Source organism: Hyaena hyaena, unplaced genomic scaffold, assembly GCF_003009895.1.
Source record: "Hyaena hyaena isolate Hyena2069 unplaced genomic scaffold, ASM300989v1 scaffold_174, whole genome shotgun sequence".
NCBI lineage: Eukaryota > Metazoa > Chordata > Mammalia > Carnivora > Hyaenidae > Hyaena > Hyaena hyaena.
This window is the reverse complement of record NW_024080806.1, coordinates 27,883-44,197: the sequence shown is the minus strand read 5'-3', so window position 1 is coordinate 44,197 and position 16,315 is coordinate 27,883. Positions and strand designations below refer to the sequence as shown.

At 55.9% G+C, this 16,315-nt stretch overlaps 1 protein-coding gene across 3 annotated transcripts in view; it reads left to right on the top strand.

The window, feature by feature from the left end:
- The window catches only part of PITRM1 (pitrilysin metallopeptidase 1), a 39,914-nt gene extending 23,645 nt beyond the window's left edge, over window positions 1-16,269 (top strand). For 2 of the 3 annotated variants that reach the window (XM_039240366.1, XM_039240365.1), the window contains 14 exons: window positions 3,898-4,036; window positions 8,045-8,161; window positions 9,051-9,183; window positions 10,176-10,296; window positions 10,397-10,473; window positions 10,638-10,803; window positions 11,066-11,166; window positions 12,524-12,644; window positions 13,174-13,245; window positions 13,672-13,784; window positions 14,603-14,728; window positions 15,244-15,389; window positions 15,663-15,765; window positions 15,855-16,269. In XM_039240366.1, the coding sequence (XP_039096297.1) occupies window positions 3,898-4,036; window positions 8,045-8,161; window positions 9,051-9,183; window positions 10,176-10,296; window positions 10,397-10,473; window positions 10,638-10,803; window positions 11,066-11,166; window positions 12,524-12,644; window positions 13,174-13,245; window positions 13,672-13,784; window positions 14,603-14,728; window positions 15,244-15,389; window positions 15,663-15,765; window positions 15,855-15,948 (1,629 nt within the window). In that variant the 3' untranslated portion in view covers window positions 15,949-16,269. Of the gene's footprint in view, window positions 1-3,897; window positions 4,037-8,044; window positions 8,162-9,050; window positions 9,184-10,175; window positions 10,297-10,396; window positions 10,474-10,637; window positions 10,804-11,065; window positions 11,167-12,523; window positions 12,645-13,173; window positions 13,246-13,671; window positions 13,785-14,602; window positions 14,729-15,183; window positions 15,390-15,662; window positions 15,766-15,854 lie in introns of those variants that run through there. The other variant, XM_039240368.1, reaches the window with a different exon arrangement.
- Window positions 16,270-16,315: the final 46 nt, after the last annotated feature.

The following is a 16,315-nucleotide window of genomic DNA, read 5'->3' as shown; positions in this document are numbered from 1 at the left end:
TTTCTTAAAATAAATGTCCTGCCCCCTTTTCTGTCTCTTCTCTTGGGATCCCTGTGATGCAGATGTTTCTCTGCTGGATGGGAATCACTGAGTTCCCTAAGACTATTCTCAATTTGCATAATTTTCCCCCTCTCCTGTTTAGCTTGTTTACTTTCCATTACTCTGTCTTCCAGGTCACTAATTTGTTCCTCTGCTTCATCTAGTCTGCTGTTTATTCCATCAGTTGTATTTTTTATTTTATCTGCTTCACTTGTCCCTTGCTATGGTTTGGTCCTTTCTTTTCACTTGGGACATATTACTCTGTCTCCTTATTTTGTTCAACTCTATGTCTGTTTCCATGTGTTTAGAAAGTGAGCTACTTGTTTTGCTCTTTTTTTTAAAAAGTTTAATGTTTTTATTTTATTTCTGAGAGAGAGAGCATGAGCAGGGGAGGAGCAGAGAGAGAGGGAGACACAGAATCTGAAGCAGCTCCAGGCTCTGAGCTGTCAGCACAGAGCCCGACACAGGGCTCGAACCCACAAACTGTGAGATCATGACCTGAGCCGCAGTCGGAAGCTTAACCGACTAAACCACCTGGGTACCCCTGTCTTGCTCTTAACAGTAGTGACCTGATGCAGATGCCCTGTTGTGCCCAGCAGTGTCCCCTGCTCCCCAGGGCCTGGCACTTCAGGAGGTGTCTCCTAGGTGTGTTGTGTGTCCTGCTGTTGGGCCTGGCCTCTTCTTCCTTCAGTCCGCTTGTCTGCAGAGGCTGCCTCTGCCTTGTGGGTAGTATTTGCTTCCCAGCAGGTATGTGACGTGTTTAACAAGATATGCACTGGTTTGCTTGAGTCCTTCCCCCGCTGCCACTGAGACTGAGGTCCTTCAAAACACGTGGGTCAGAGATGTAGTGTTGGCAGGGTTTGTGCCGGTCCTGGGGTAGGGGCCTGCAGTGCCAGGGCTGAGGTGAGTGTGACTGTGAAGAACAGATCCCCTCCCCCCACAAGCAGTGGGGAGGCATGGCTTGGTGCAAGCCAATTTCATAAGGAGTGTCAGTGTGCTGCAAGTTCCCACGGGTGGCCATTGTTTGTGCTGGGGACAGGAGAGGAAAATGGTACCAGTCAGTTCCTTGTTCCTGGAGGGTTCTCCCTTGATCCCTGTTTCTCTGGGCCTCGCTGTGAGCAGACTACTCTCCTTCCGGTCTGCCCCTGGCATTTCTCAAAGTGCTGTATTTGCAGGGACTTCTTGGTGTGCTGTCTCTTTAAGGACAGGGACTCCACTTACTAACATCCTTTTATGCTGATTTTTAGAATTCCAGGCTTCAGGGGGCACTAGGTGGCTCAACTGGTTGAGCATCCAACTCTTGATTTCAGTTCAGGTCATGATAGCACAGTTTGTGAGATTGAGCCCCATATCAGGTTCTGTGTGACAGTGCGGAGCTTGCTTGGGATTCTCTCACTCCCTGTCTCTCTGACTTCCTCTGCTCATGCTCTCTGTCTCTCAAAATCAGCAAACATTTTAAAAAGAATTTCAGGCTTCAGGCGCCTGAGTGGCTCAGTCAGTTGAGCATCCAGCTCTTGAGTTTGGCTCTGGTCATGATCCCAGGCTCATGGGATGTAGCCCCATGTTGGGCTCTGTGCTGAGCATGGGCCCTGCTTAACATTCTGTCCCCCTCTCTCTGGCCCTCCCCTGCTTGCACACACACTCACTCTCTCGCAAATAAAAAATACTAAAAAATAAAATAAAATTCCAGGCTTTATGTCCCACTGGGTGTAAGCACTCACAAAATTCAGCTCCTCTCGTTTTCAAAGCCAAGTATTGAGGGGATTCACCCTCCCCAGTGGGGGATTTCCCAGGGTGATAGTGTATTTCCACCCTTCTCTGTGTCACCTGCTCCCTCCCTGCCATGGACGGCCATGGATTGTTTCTCTCCCTTCCTGCCATCTTCAGTGCGGCCTCTACCTGGAGGGGGGCTATTCTGCCAGTCCCCAGATCGTTCTCTGGGTTACGTACTCTGATGTGAGTGTTTTCTCCTTGTGTCGCTGGGACAGCCCCCCTCCTCCACCGTCTTCCCAGCTGACCTCATGCTGTTTTGATGACTACAGCTTTGGAATAAATCTTGAGATCTAGGATTGTGGTATGACTAACTTTGTTCTTTCTCGAAATTGCTTTGGCTCTTTGAGGTCTTTCTGGATTCCGTAGAAATTAATAGGATTATTCTAGTTCTGTGGAAAATGCTGTTGGTGGTTTAATAGGGATTACACTCAATCTGTAGAGTGCTTTGTAGTGTAGGCATTAACAGTGTGAGTTTTTCCTGTCCATGAGCGCCGTTGTCTTTTCCATGTGTGTATTGTCTACTGTCTCCTTCATCAGTGTTTCCTAGTTTGCAGAGCACAGGTCTTTCACCTTTTTGCTTAGGTTTATTTCCGGGTATTTTATTCTTTTTGGTGTACTCGTGAATGGAACTGTTCTCTTAATTTCTTTTTCTACTACGTTTTGACATGTTTAAAAACCGCCAATATCTTCTATTAACATTCTGGATTCATTTATTCTCACAGTGTTTTGGGTGGGTTCTTTAAGGTTTTCTTTGTATAGTATCATGTCATCTGCAAACAGGGACAGTTTTACTTGGACCTGACCAACTGCAGGACTGTGTGGAATAAAAGTGGTGACAGTGGATGTTCTTGTCTTGTTCTTGATCTTAGAGCAGAAGCTCTCAGGTTTTCCCCATTTGAGTGTGATGTTAGCTCCTGGTTGGCCGCATGTGGCCTTTTCACATGCAGGTATGTTCCCACTAACCCCACTTTGTTGGTGGTTTTTATTGAACTTATGTTGAATTTTGTCAAATGCTTTTTCTGCATCTATCAGTGAGTAGTCATTTTAATGTTAGTGTTGAATGTGGTTTGCTGGTAATTTACTGAGGATTTTGTATTTGAGGCCATCAGGGTTACTGGCCTCTTGGAGTAATTTGAGGAACGTAGATGTTGACCCTTTAAATGTTTGGTAGAATTCACCCCTGTGAAGCCTTGACTTTTGTTTGTCAAGAATACAAGAACAATCAGCTAAATGTTGGTATTTTCCTTTTATGATGGATTCTTTTGATGCTCATTTGTGTGCATTGCTTTGGGGCTTGCACTTGGTGTGTGTTCCCTGGAAGATTGTCATGAGTGTGGTAGAACTCAGAAGGCTCTACCACGGGGCTTGCACTGTGTGTGTAGTGAAGGGCAGCTCCGTTGTGCCATGTGCACATACTTTGGACACAGGGCATAGGTTTGCCACTCGAACTGGCATCTCTGCTACCGCAGGTTACTGTGTATAAACTTTGTATTGTAGTGTGGCCCCCTTTCCTCTAGTGTTACAGCTGTGTGTGTGTGTGTGTGTGTGTGCGCGCGCGCGCGCGTTTAGTTGTTGCATGTGAGAAGCACATTAAATAATCAATCGTTTTTACCTTAGGTGGACCTTAGGAGGATATCTACTATGTCCTCATAATTGACAGAATCCTGAAGAATTTAGTTCTAATCTTTGAGAAGTCTAGATAAACATTACATTAGTTTCTTTTATTTTTTCTTTAGGCTAAAGTCAAAAGATTTATAATGTGAAAACGTGCAAGTAAGGTGTAAAGAGGATGTTCAGTATTGATAGGTTTCTGGTTTAGACAGAGTAACTGTAACATAAGCACCCGGTAGCGGTAACAGCAGCGCGTGTGCATCACACAGTAACGACTTGGTGAGGGTGACGGCTGAGGGCCTCCGTGGCTTGTGTACTTTCTGCAGGACCACCTTTGAGGCACATTCTGTTGTCGTGGCTCTTCAGAACGGCCGCTGCACCGCTGGCCCGTGTATGCAGCCAGCGGCTCGTCAGCGGGTTGGGCTCCAGTGAGATCTTGCTTCAGCTTGTCTTCTCTTGCTGTGCCTCTTGCAGGACAATCCGCATAAGCTGACTTTGTCAATGAGAGCCGATCACACGTATTCCGAGAAACAAACACAGAAGGAGATGGAAAAGCTAAAGCAAAAGGTCAACTCTCTTTCCCCGAAAGACAAGCAGCAGATCTATGAAAAAGGTCAGATGTTTAACTTCATCCCCATTCCCCAGCCTTCCCCCAACCCCCGTGAACTTCGTGAAATGAGCAGGTAGTTGGAGGCGAGTGCCATTTCAGCTAGCATATTTATCGGGCGGTGACAGAGGTCACAGTGGGTGTGACGGCTTCTCTCCCAGTACGATGGCTGTCCTCAGAAGCCTCATCCTGTGGATGAGGAAGGCAGGGCACTGGAGAAGAGGCACAGCCGTCCCCCACCCCAGCCCCCCGTGACCTGTGGTCACCGCGGGCCACGAACATATTCTCCTGATGCGCCCTCAGAGCTGTGTCACCGTGCCTGAGTCTCTCACGTAGGCATTTTGTCGCTTCCCCGGCACAGGAATGTATTGAGAGAGAGCAGACATCACATTCATGTGACTTTCATTTCAGCGTATTGTCGCCGCTGTTCTGTGTTATCGTTAGTTGTTGTTAGTCTTGCTGCACTGAGTTTATGAATTGAACTTGGTTACGGGTAAGTACGTTTGGGGTCTGGCTTCATCCACGGTTTTGGGCATCTGCTGGGGAGCTTGGAACATACTCCTTGCGATCATGACGCACTGCGGGGGGCCAGGGGGCACAGGCCTGGGTGCAGACAGACGGGTACCTGGTCCCTTCCTGGGCTGAACACACTGGCCCTACAGCCCAGCGGTCTGCTCCAGATGATTTGCCCAAAAGAAATGAAAGCACATTTCGGGAAACAGCCCACGTCTCCATCAACACAGTGTGTCCACGCGGTGACAATACTCTTCAGCCGTATGAGAAGCAAAGTATGGACACACTCAGCTTCAATGGGGCTCAGATGCATTGTGCTGAGTGAGACTAGCCAGGCCCAAACCGCGCCTGCCCAGTGCGGCTTGTACACGACACTGTAGAAATGGTAAAACTACACTGAGGCAAGGCAAGTGAGGGCCGGGAGCCTCCCGCAGGAGCCAGGAGGGGACTTTGTGGCAGACGGAGATGACATCACAATGTGATGATCGTAGAACTTTATGCATTGGTAGAATTTATTGAATTAGGTCTTTAAAACTGTGGATTTTATCATCTGTAAGTTATACGAATAAATGAAATCTATCAAAGTAGATACACAGTCTGCACCGACCCCTCCCACCCCACCAGAATGGCAGGTGGCCGGGATGGTGTGAGGGCTGTCAGGTTACCTATCAGGCACTGGTGCAGGCGATGTAGTCTAGTGAAAGCGATTCAGCATGTAAGCCGTTACTCTTGATCTCAGGGTTCTGGATTTACCTACAGCTGTTATAAGCTCTTCATAAATGCAGCCAGCTAATCGTGAGTAATAGAATAATCGCTTCTGTTTCATGAGTGCCACTGGACAAGTCCATCTTCTTTTTTTAAATTGATATATAACTCATCGCTTGGCCTTTGGGTAAGGTCAGCTGGCATGTTCTCCATCTGAGGACAGTCTGCTCCATCGGTTTAATAAGTGCATAAGCAAGTACGGTTGGTACATTATTGTAGCCTCAGGCGTGTAGCACAGTGAGTCGATATTTGCCCATCTTGCAAAACGACCACAGGGCAGCTAGTCCACACCCGTCCCCGCACGGCTGCAGCTTGTGATGGGGACCATGAGGTCTGTTGGCTTAGCCGCTTTCACACGTGCAGCACGCCTTCTCCCCTGGAGTCCCCGAGCTGTGTCGCACGTGCTGTGACTTCATGCTGTGTGTACCTTGTCCCCCTGTGTCCATTCCTCACACACCACCCACCAGTCTGTCGTCACCGTGAGCTTGGTGTTTGCTTTCTCAGTTGCCACATGTGCGTGAGATCACACGTGTTTGTCTCTCTCGGACTCCTGTCACTAAGCGTGGTGCCCTCTGTGTTTTGGTAAATGGCAAGACATCTGTTTATGGCTCTACGTAAGCCCTTGTACATACACGCCTTCCTCCACTGCGGACACCTAGGCAGCTCCCTGGTCTTGGCCATCGTGAATGACCCCGTAACAGACATGGGGGTACAGACACCTTTCCAAGTTAGGCTTTTTCCTCTTGAGTTAACTGCCCAGAGGCAGAGTTGCTCGGTCCAGTGATAGAACGGAACCTCCGTCTGGTCTCCACTGTGGCCACACCACCCTGGGCTCCTCCCAGCAGCGCGCCAGGCTCTGCACCCCCCACACCACCCCCCGCCCCCGCCGGCACTGCTCCCTGCGCTCCACACCCTCCCCCGCATGCAGCTGCTCTGGCAGGGATGAGGTGTTTTTGATCTGCGTCTCCCTGGTGATGGATGTCGAGCTGCTCTTCACGGGTCTCTTGGCCATCTGCATGACTTGTTAGGGAAGGGGCTATGCAAATCCCCTGCCCGCTTTTAGTCAGGTTATTTATGCTTTCCCTGTTGAATTGTACAAGTTCTTTATGTATTTAGATATTAACCCCTTATCAGAGGTGATTTGCAGATATTTTCTCCCATTCTGTAGACTGCTTGATTTTGTTGACAGTTTGCTGTGAAGAAGCTTAGTTGGATGCAGTCCGTCCCGCTCGCTTTCCGTCTCTGACGAAAGCCCCTGTGTAGCACAGAGCAGAATTGTGGGCCTGAGCAACAGAACACAGTAGAGCCCCGACTTACCAGACTCTTGCCCCGCCACACAGGTGGGCTTGGTTCTAGAGAAATCCCGTGTGCTCAGGTCCACACCCCGTGTGAGTGGAACTGTGCTTACAGACCACTGCGTGGTTCCACCACGTCAGACGTGGTGCTAGCACGTGAGGGGGGTTTCTGGTCAGTACATCTTAGATGTGGACTCCGGTGAGAGCGGTGTACGTGTTGAGTTTCCGCTGTAGGTGAGCACAGTGAGCACTGTGGGGGCGGGAGACTGGCTCACTAAAACCTGGACAGCCTTCCACTTTGGGGTGTCTGTGTCACTGGTCATGGGCCATAGCCCCGCCATCAGGAGCTTGTCACCTGGCCAACCGGGGAACCCTGGGGGAGTGGGTCTGGGGGTGCAGCTCAGGACGGGGGTGGGAGGCCCTAGAACTGAACAGGGTGGGCTCCTCAGCTCCTGCTGACCTAAGCAGTGTCGAGGGGTAAGGGGGCCAGGGGTCAGCCAGCAGTTGATGGAGGTAACACCCAGTCGGGGGGGCTGGAAAAGCCTGCGGAAAGCTGCCAAGAGCCTGCTCCTTAGCGTCTCCTGGGGTGAGTGCTGTGGGCCAGATGCAGCAGTCCCGTGCCTGTGCGGGGCAGCCCACGGTCAGGGGTCGGGACCTCGGAGGTAGACACAGGGGCCAGGTCCTCTCAGCTCAGACTGCCGTGGGAGATGAAGCTGTTTGACGGACTTGAAACCGTGCAGTGTTTTCCCTAGTGTGCCATTCCAGGCACAGATGCCCAGCCTTTGGGGTTCCCGCCCTGATGGTCTGTGAGGTTTGGGGTTCCTGCCCTGATGGGCTGTGAGGTTTGGGGTTCCCGCCCTGATGGGCAGCGCAGTTTGGGGTTCCCCCCTGACGGGCAGTGCGGTTTGGGGTTCCCCCCTGACAGGCAGCGTGGTTTGGGGTTCCCGCCCTGACGGGCAGCGCGGTTCTATGACTCCAGGGAGGAAGGGTCTCTCCCCTCTTACCGGATCTGTGAGAGATCGGGCCCAGAAAATGTGTGCTTGAGCATTTGGAGAGCGTGTGAAATGCGAGATTGCACAGGCACTGCGCTCAGGTTGGCGCAGCTTGCAGGAGACTAAGGTGCAAAAGCTAGAATTTCTCATCCAGTAAGGATTGGGTTGATGGTCTGAAAACAGTGGGCTGAGCATTCAGGCTCTCTAGTACAGAGCCTGGTGGGGTGGAGGGGAGACTGAGCAAGCCCGGCCCGCAGCACAGCTGTTCCTTCACGTGTGGGGAAGGGGGAGGGACTTAGGAAAGCTTGGCCTCCCTGACAGCGGTGGTGCTTGGAGTTGGGTTTGCTTGGAAACGGCAGCAAGCAAACTGGGAAGCCTGCGGGCCGTGTGGCGGGTCGCCACACCTTCCAGCCCCTGCCCTGAATGTTCCTCACGCCGCTTGCTTATAGGCCTGGAGTTACAGACTCAGCAGAGCCAAGCTCAGGACACATGCTGCCTGCCTGCACTGAAGGTGTCAGACATCGAGCCCACCATCCCACTGACGCACCTGGAGGTGGCCCTGGCAGGTCTGTGGGCGGCTGTGGCCTGGCTCTGTATCCACACCAGCACCCTGGTGCACAGCCCCGCTGGGGAGAGGTGGGGAGAGGCGGGGGGAGGCGACAGGCCGCTTGGGGGCCCGAGGGGGGCCGGGCAGTGATGCCCCTGCAGCTTCTTCCCGTCTCCTGCTCTGCTGCCCGTGGGCTCACGGGAGCACGTGCCCTGAGGAGTCCGTATTTGGGCCATGCACTTGGTCATGGGGTCACTTTGATCTTGAGAAGCACCCTCACTTTCTCTCTGTTCTTAACATGGCTCCTTGTGTTTACTACGGCCCTGTAGTGGGTGTGCACGTGCGTGCGTGTGTGTGTGTGTGCACGCACACGCATAAACGAGATCTTTCCTTCGGAGGAGGCCTCTGGGAGGCAGGGTTAACGTTCCCACGTCTTCATGCTCCCCTAGTTTCAGTTCATCAGCGAGGTCCACTAAGGTCATTAGAAGAGTTGGTGAAGGTAAATCACAGGTTGTCGGTGAATGCGCGCCACCCCCCCCCCCCCCCGTTTAGATGTAGCGCAGCACTGGTGCCCCGAGGCACTGGGGTGCCACATGCACGGTGGGTCGTGGCACCTCGTGGCGGGGGGCACGTGGGACGGGCGAGGGAGGAGGTTGGGCGTTGCCAGCCCCCGAGGCCGCACGGGGCGGGGGGAGGGGTGCAGAGCTGCAGGCGCCGAGGAGCACCCCCTCCGTCCCAGGCCTGGCAGAGGTGGCTTTCTTCCGCGCAGAGAACTTACAGTTTCACCTCGAAGGAGATTAGCCTTTGCTGATGTGAATTTTAAACACCCTTGAAAAGCACCAGCGTTTAAATATTACCCAAGACAAGAGTGATGAGTTTCCCAAGGTCACTGCCTTCTGTCCCTGCAGCCGGCGAGACCCCCGTGCAGTATTGTGCGCAGCCCACCAACGGCGTGGTGTACTTCAGAGCCTTCTGTAGCCTGCACACCCTTCCCGAGGAGCTCCGGCCCTACGTGCCCCTCTTCTGCAGCGTCCTCACCAAGTAAGGGTCTCGTTCAGGCGCGCCAGTGGTCATGGAGTCAGGTCTCGGGCCTTGGCGCTCACGTGAGGTCACAGAGTCAGGTCTCTGCACATACACGTATTTAATTTGTTTCACTACATCAGTAATTGCTCTTTAGCAAGTCATTTTAATTTGGAAAACCCCTAGTGTTAGGTAGGTAAGTAAAGACATGTCTTAGTTCCTCTTATGATTGTGAAGAATGAGATCTTAATCAGAAAGCAGAAGTACGTCGGACACAGAGGAGGGGGTGACCTGGCCGTGTGGTCCCTACTGAGCTGTAGACCGCTGTGACCCCTTGTAAAGCAGGCGTCCGGGTGGATGTGAGATTATGCCCCCACGGCCTGCTTCTCCGCGGGTCTTGGTGGCCCGGCGTGGCAGGGCCATAGCACCTCTGTCCCTGTGCCGGGGCGTCCGTCCGGGGAACAAAACCCGACAGCAAGTGGGCCGGGGCCTGTGAGCTTCCTGGGCAGGATCCAGAGGACGCGGGACCGTGCACCTGGCGGAGGTCACGGGCGGACACCGCTGACCGCTGCCGCGTTCTCTGCCCTCCCTCGGACACGGCCCCGCTGCGTGTCCTTCACGGCCCGGCCGCTTCTGGGGGGCCTCACGGTGGTCACCGTGCCTGAAGTCCTTTCCCCCGGGGGGAGAGTGAGGATGTCCCTCCCATGGCCTCACCCGTGCTGAGGGGACTTCGTAGCTCACAGAGGCTGGCTTTCCACATCTCCTTTCTGAGACGCAACGCTTGAGCCCTGAAGTCAGGGCCAGAACGTTTTAGAAGGAAGGAAACACCCCAGGGGAGGCCGTCCTTGCAAAAGCGGGGCTTAGGATCCTGTGCTTAGTGCCAGGGGGGCGTGGCGCCGCTGAGTGGAGTCCCCGCACACCTCGCGTCCGCCCGGAACGGGGTGCGAGCGGTGGGAAGCGGCGTTGCGTGGGGTGGGGTGCAGGTGGCTGGGAACCCCCCTTTGCTGCGACAGGCTGGGCTGCGGCCTTCTGGACTACAGACAGCAGGCTCAGCAGATCGAGCTGAAGACGGGGGGGATGGCCGTGTCCCCGTACGTGCTCCCCGACAACTCGCACCTGGACACGTTCGAGCAGGTAGCAGTTTCTTCTGCGTCGAGGGGCGCTTCCTGGCGCTGCTCCAGCACGTTTTTCTGTCCCTTCAATTAAGTCCTCGTTTCCTTTTCTCACGATTTAGGGTGTGCTGTTTTCATCTTTCTGCCTCGATAGAAACCTGCCAGACATGATGCAGCTGTGGGGTGACATATTCAACAGGTCACTGTCCAGACCCTCCTCCTGGGGACGGCGGCGGGGGACGGGGGGCAGGCGTCTGAGTGTTGTAGCTCCTCGTCTGAAAACTAACATTTAATTAACTTTCCGGGAATCTCGAAACTGGGGTGGTTGGTCTCCAGGGACTTAACATGCTCTTGCCCCCGAAGCCCGTGCTTTGAAGAAGAGGAGCACTTCCGAGTGTTGGTGAAGATGTCCGCTCAGGAGCTGTCCAACGGCGTGCCTGACTCGGGGCATCTGTACGCGGCCGTCAGAGCCAGCCAGACCCTGACGCCGGCGGGGGGCCTGCAGGAGACCTTCAGCGGGATGGACCAGGTGACCTGGGGCCAGACTCTCAATGCCCCGGGAAAGCTCGCTCTGGGTGGTCACGTCTTGGAGGGAAAATTGTCGTAATTCACCTTTTTCTTCCTCACGCCCCCGCCTCTTCCCGTCCCCCACCCACAAGCCTCACAGGCGCATCCCACACCCCCAATCCCCCACAGCCGGTTTCTCAAGTCAGGGGTCTGGCTACCAGACCGGGGAGGGAGCCTGCGGCCTGCCCGCAGTTCAGCCTCCAGGGTCTCTTTCTCCGGCTCAGGTGAGGCTCCTGAAGAGCATCGCAGACATGGCCGACGTGGGTTCCGTCCTCCGGAAGCTGCCTCACATCAGGAAGCACGTGCTGCACCGAGACCACATGAGGTGGGGCTCCCGGCCGGCTTCTCAGCAGACCTCGTCCCCCCCCACCCCCCCGCAGCGCGGCCGTCCGACGTGTGCCCCGCGAGGCGGGAGCCTAAACTCGTCCTTCCCTGGAATAACCCACGCAAGCGGAGCAGAGGCTGGGGGGGGGGGGGGGGCGGGGGAGCTGCCAGAACCCTAGAGCTGCAGAGCCCAGTCTTGAAAATGTCTGGCTAGGGAGGTTCCAGACGTAAACCGCAAACGTGCCGCAGGCAAGAGGTCCCTGCGACCGAGGGGAGGCGCGCTGGCGGGGGCCGAGCAGCCCACAGCGTCTCTCATGAGAGCAGGCGCCCAATTGGGGAGGGAAGCCCCCTCTGAGCCCTCAGGCCCCTGAGCACAAAGGAGATTTTAAACGACTGACGCTGTGTTTGCAGCATCTCACTGGTTCTTTGTAGAGCTCCCCAGCGTCCTCCCCGTTGGTCCTTGGGGGCCACTGCAGGCTTCCCGACCCCTGCAAGGGCAGGTGTTTTCCAAAAAAATTTTTTAATGTTTATTTACTTTTGAGACAGAGCGAGTGCAAGCAGAAACGGGGAGGGAGGACAGAAGGAGAGACAGAATCTGAAGCAGCTCCAGGCTCTGAGCCGTCAGCACAGAGCCAGACATGGGGCTCGAACCCATGAACTCTGAGATCATGACCTGAGCTGAAGCCGGATGCTTAACTGACTGAGCCACCCAGGCACCCCTGTGAGGGCAGGTGTCATAAGCACTGTGACCACTCGGACCTTCTGTTTCCTTCTCCATAAAACGCTGCTTTGCGTATTCGTGGCAGGGAACGGACAACTGTTGGCACAGTTGGTGTAACGTCTGGAACAGTCCGTGCTGACTGGGCGGCACCTCCCGTGAAGGGCTAGGGCCCGGGGGTGGAGACCCACAGCGTCTAGTCTGTCGGCCGCACGTGCAGCGGAACTTAGGGGACTGATGTGAGAGTATTTCTGGAGAGCTTGGTAATTCCTCGGCAACTTCATCTTCTCCACTTTAATGACCAGTTCACGGTTTCAAATTGTGGACTTCCCTTCTAGGCAGTGGCTTAGATTTTCCTCCTTCAGGTAACGCAAGCCCGAAGGCCCCGGTAGCAGGAGGTGTGTTGCGTGCTCTCCTGAAGGGGTGGGGAGAACGAGTCAGGGTCAGGAGTGCGGCCATTGCGCCTGCAGCCATTACTTCTGTGCGGCTGCTTCTCTTGAACAGGTTAATCGCTGTTGTTCCAGATGAGAAGTAGAAAAGTCGTATTCACTCCTTTGTGTTGTTTGTACAGAGTGTAATGAATCTAAAACTTGCATCTTTTACAGTAGCGCCTCCTACTCACTCACGGCTCTTTGAACAGGTGCTCCCTGAACGCTACGCCTCAGCAGCTGTCTCTGGCCGAGAAGGCGGTGGACAAGTTCGTTGGAAGCCTTGGTGGCGGTGAGGCGGGGCGCAAAGCTGAGCGCCCGCGCGTAGTGGAGGTGAGTGCGCTCACGGGGCGGCAGCCTGGCCGGGCGCAGGTCCTGGCGGGGGGAGGGGAGGGAGCAGAGGACAGCAGGGTCGAGCAGCTTGCCCGGGGGCAGCCCCGGGAGGACTTGTCGGAGCCCCACCGTCTGGCCTTGGCTCCTGCGCGCCCTTCCTGTCACTTCAGCCTCTGCAGCGAGCGCTTTCCTGCTGCGGAAGAGCCGTGGGGTTATGATCCCCCGAGCCGGCGTGAGAACGGCCGGAAGCCCACCCGCACGGGCAGGTCTCCGTGCTGCGGGCGGCTGTGGTGCACGGACGGGTCTCCCGGTGTCCTGAGCGGGGGTGTTTGTGCAGAGGGGGGCCTGCCCCTCCTCCGCTGTGTCCCTGTGAGGACTGGTCGACCCAAGGACCTGCACAGACGTCACGCTAATGTAACACGTTGCTCCTGAGGTCACGTGGCACGTGTGTGTCTTTGTGACCAGACCTGGATGATTTCCGGTGAGTCCGCGAGTTTTCTCACTTCTCTTGGAAACCCTGTATTTTCAGAAGCCCGTCCCCAGTGCGTCTGGTGGAAGCACACACATCGGCAGCCCCCGAGTCGTAAGGAAGCTGATCACGGTACGTACACACGGCCGTCACCCTGGAAGGAGCCCTTCCTGGAAGGAGCTTGTGTGGGGGACACGCCCCGGGGGCCTTGCGCTCCCCGCCTCCTCCCGGCCTGCTGTCTTCCCCGTGGCACGGTGGCTGCGGTGGCGTCCGCCCCGTCGGCGGGGCGCTGTGGCCCTCCCACTCTGCTGGGGGCCGTGGCTGGGTGTGGCCCCTCACAGGTGGCGGACATGTCGCGTTTCTGGACACGAAGGCACAGGTGGAGTCACACGGTGGACTGTGGGTGGAGACGGTGCAGGGGGACGTTCCGAGTTGAGGAACTGTGTTCCTTGGGTCGGGGTCGGCATATTTCGTTGTAAAGCAGGGGGCTGTGAGGAGTGATTGGCGTCCACCCCCCGCCCTTGGCCGTGAGCCAACACAGCCACACCTGTTCCCCAGGACCCTACCTTCAACCCGTACCAGATGAAGACGCACTTCCTGCTCCCCTTCCCCGTGAACCACGTGGGCGAATGCGTGAGGACCGCCCCCTACACAGACCCTGACCATGCCAGGTGCGGGCCTGGAGGGCAGGGAGGGCGCCCAGAGAGCAGGGGGGTCGCCTGGCGGGGCACGGGGCTGCTGCCGGGCACGGAGAGGTTCAGCCGTCCTGCCAGCGTGGGCCCACGTCTGTGGGAACTGACCTGTGGTCTGTACACTAACCACGCAGACCAGGGCCACGCGCTTCCTCGCGTGAGTACACTTAAAGCACAAAGATGTTGTAAGCGCTCCTGGGTGGGGGGATACCGAGATCTCCCCCATTCTTTGTACTTTACAGTTTCCCAACTGTGAACTTGTGTTCCTCATGTGACACGGAATACTGAAAAATGTGTAGGGGTGATGTGGGGGCCCCGTCTGCGCAGGTCTGGCCCCGAGCGCCCACGAGGCGAGCAGCAACCCCACCACCGTCCTGGGGCACCTGTTCACGCCTCCTGTTAGTGTGGAGGGCCAGGGCTCTGGGCGTGGCCACCCTCTGTCCTGGGAAGATAACTTGCTGGAAGCCTCTGGCTCTCGCCCAGGCCACTGGCCGCCTCTCACTTAGGTTCTGACCAGGAACAGAGGACCCATTGATAGAACTCGTGTCTTCTCCAGGAGGGTCCCCGTGTTTCGGGCGAGAGTGAGAGCCGGCAGAATGGGGCTTAGATGAACGAGGGTCTGTGGGTGTGCCCGAGCCCTGAGGCTGGCCACCTGCTCGCCCGATGGATGGGACCTCCAGTCCCCTGGACGCTGTCTCAAGTCGCGGGGGCCACTCCCGTCCATTCATTCTTTCTCCTTTGTGTTCCTGCCACGTGAGACACGTCCATCACTCGTGGTCTTTAATCCTTCACTGCAGTCTGAAGGTCCTCGCGCGCCTCATGACCGCCAAGTTCTTGCACACGGAGATCCGAGAGAAGGGTGGCGCGTACGGCGCGGGCGCCAGACTCGGCCGCGACGGGCTCTTCACGTTTTACTCGTACCGGTGAGTGTGCGCCGCGCTCCCTGCCTGAGGGCCGCTCTCCACGCGGGCAAACCTTTGAAAGAGAAGTGCTTCCCCTTGTTTCTTGCTTCCTGGGCGCATAACCACCCCAGCAGCATCCGGTCTCAGTGCTAGCGGGAAACGTTTTAGCTTAAGTACTGTGCTTACCCAAGACGAAGACTTAGTTACCGAGAACGTGAGCTGAGACTTTCTGGGCTCCTGAGGGTCTGAGGACACAGGTTAGAATATCCACGTCCCGCAGGCCGAGGGGACTTGTGCTCACAGAGCGGGAAGGCTCCCTGTAGGCCGAGCGGGGTCTCTGGGATCACCCACTGGTCACGAGGACGTTCCAGGTGCTTCTTAAGGAAGAGAGGGGCTTTATCCAGACATTCTCAGCATGTCTGTGCCCGTCTGTGCGGCCTGTTCCCTGCCCACCTGGTCTCCTCTCCGTGAACCAGAGGCCATGTGTAACACCTGCTGGTGAAGTGGGCCGCGTGCAAGTCTCTCTGGCCTCCTAGGGATCCGCACTCGACAGAAACACTCCAGTCCTTTGCGAAGGCTGTCGACTGGGCTAAGGCTGGGCGATTCACACAGCAGGACATCGACGAGGCCAAGCTGTCCGTCTTCTCCGCCGTGGATGCCCCCGTGGCCCCTTCAGACAGAGGTATTTGCTGTTCCTGACGAACCATGTTGGCAGACACAGCGCCCTGGCCTGAGCCCCGCCGTGTCCTCTCCTCAGTGACGCACACACGTGGGCCTCTCGGGCTTGTCCCTCGCGGGGTTGGGGGGCTCCATCGCTAAAGGGCTTGAGGGGGGGCACACGAGCACCCCCCGGCCCTGGGGAGAGGTCTTGACGTGTGCTGGAAGCGTGTCCGTCAGGTCCCCTTGGAGCAGGGCAGCGTGGGTAAGGGCTTCTCTCCATCCCCACTGCCCGCAGGGCTGGACCACTTCCTGTATGGCCTCTCGGATGAGCTGAAGCAGGCGCACCGGGAGCGGCTCTTTGCTGTCAGCCGCGAGGATCTCGTCACCGTGAGTGACCAGTAAGTGCTGTGTGGCCGAGTGCGTACAGCCTGTGGCCCCCGAAGGTCCGGGTGCAGGAACGGCCCTGACCTACCCCCCCACCTGCCAGGTACCTGGGCGTTGGGAGGAGCACACGCAGCCTGGCCCTGCTCGGCCCCGAGAATGCGAAAATCGCCAAGGACCCGTCGTGGACCCTGAGATAGTTTGTGCTGGGGCGCGGGCCGGGCAGGGAGGCCGGCGCCGCTGCTCTAACGGAGCCTGGGCTGATTTAACTTGAAAGATGAGGAAAGGTACTGTTTCCCCCCCCCACACACACACACGTGATAAAATGTATCACTCTGTGTGGCTGGTCGGACTCAGCTCCTCAGTCTCAGAAGGGAACAGACGATCCCGAGCATGTATTTGATGCCACGATGCACACATTATAGTTCTAAGATTTTCTGATGGGTCTAGATGCTTATTTTAACTAAAATCATGGAGTATTTATTTTAAACATTTAAAAAATAAAAAGCATCTTTACCTACCTGTGTTTCCTTCAGTCATGGTTTTAAATGACATTTTGCTACAGGA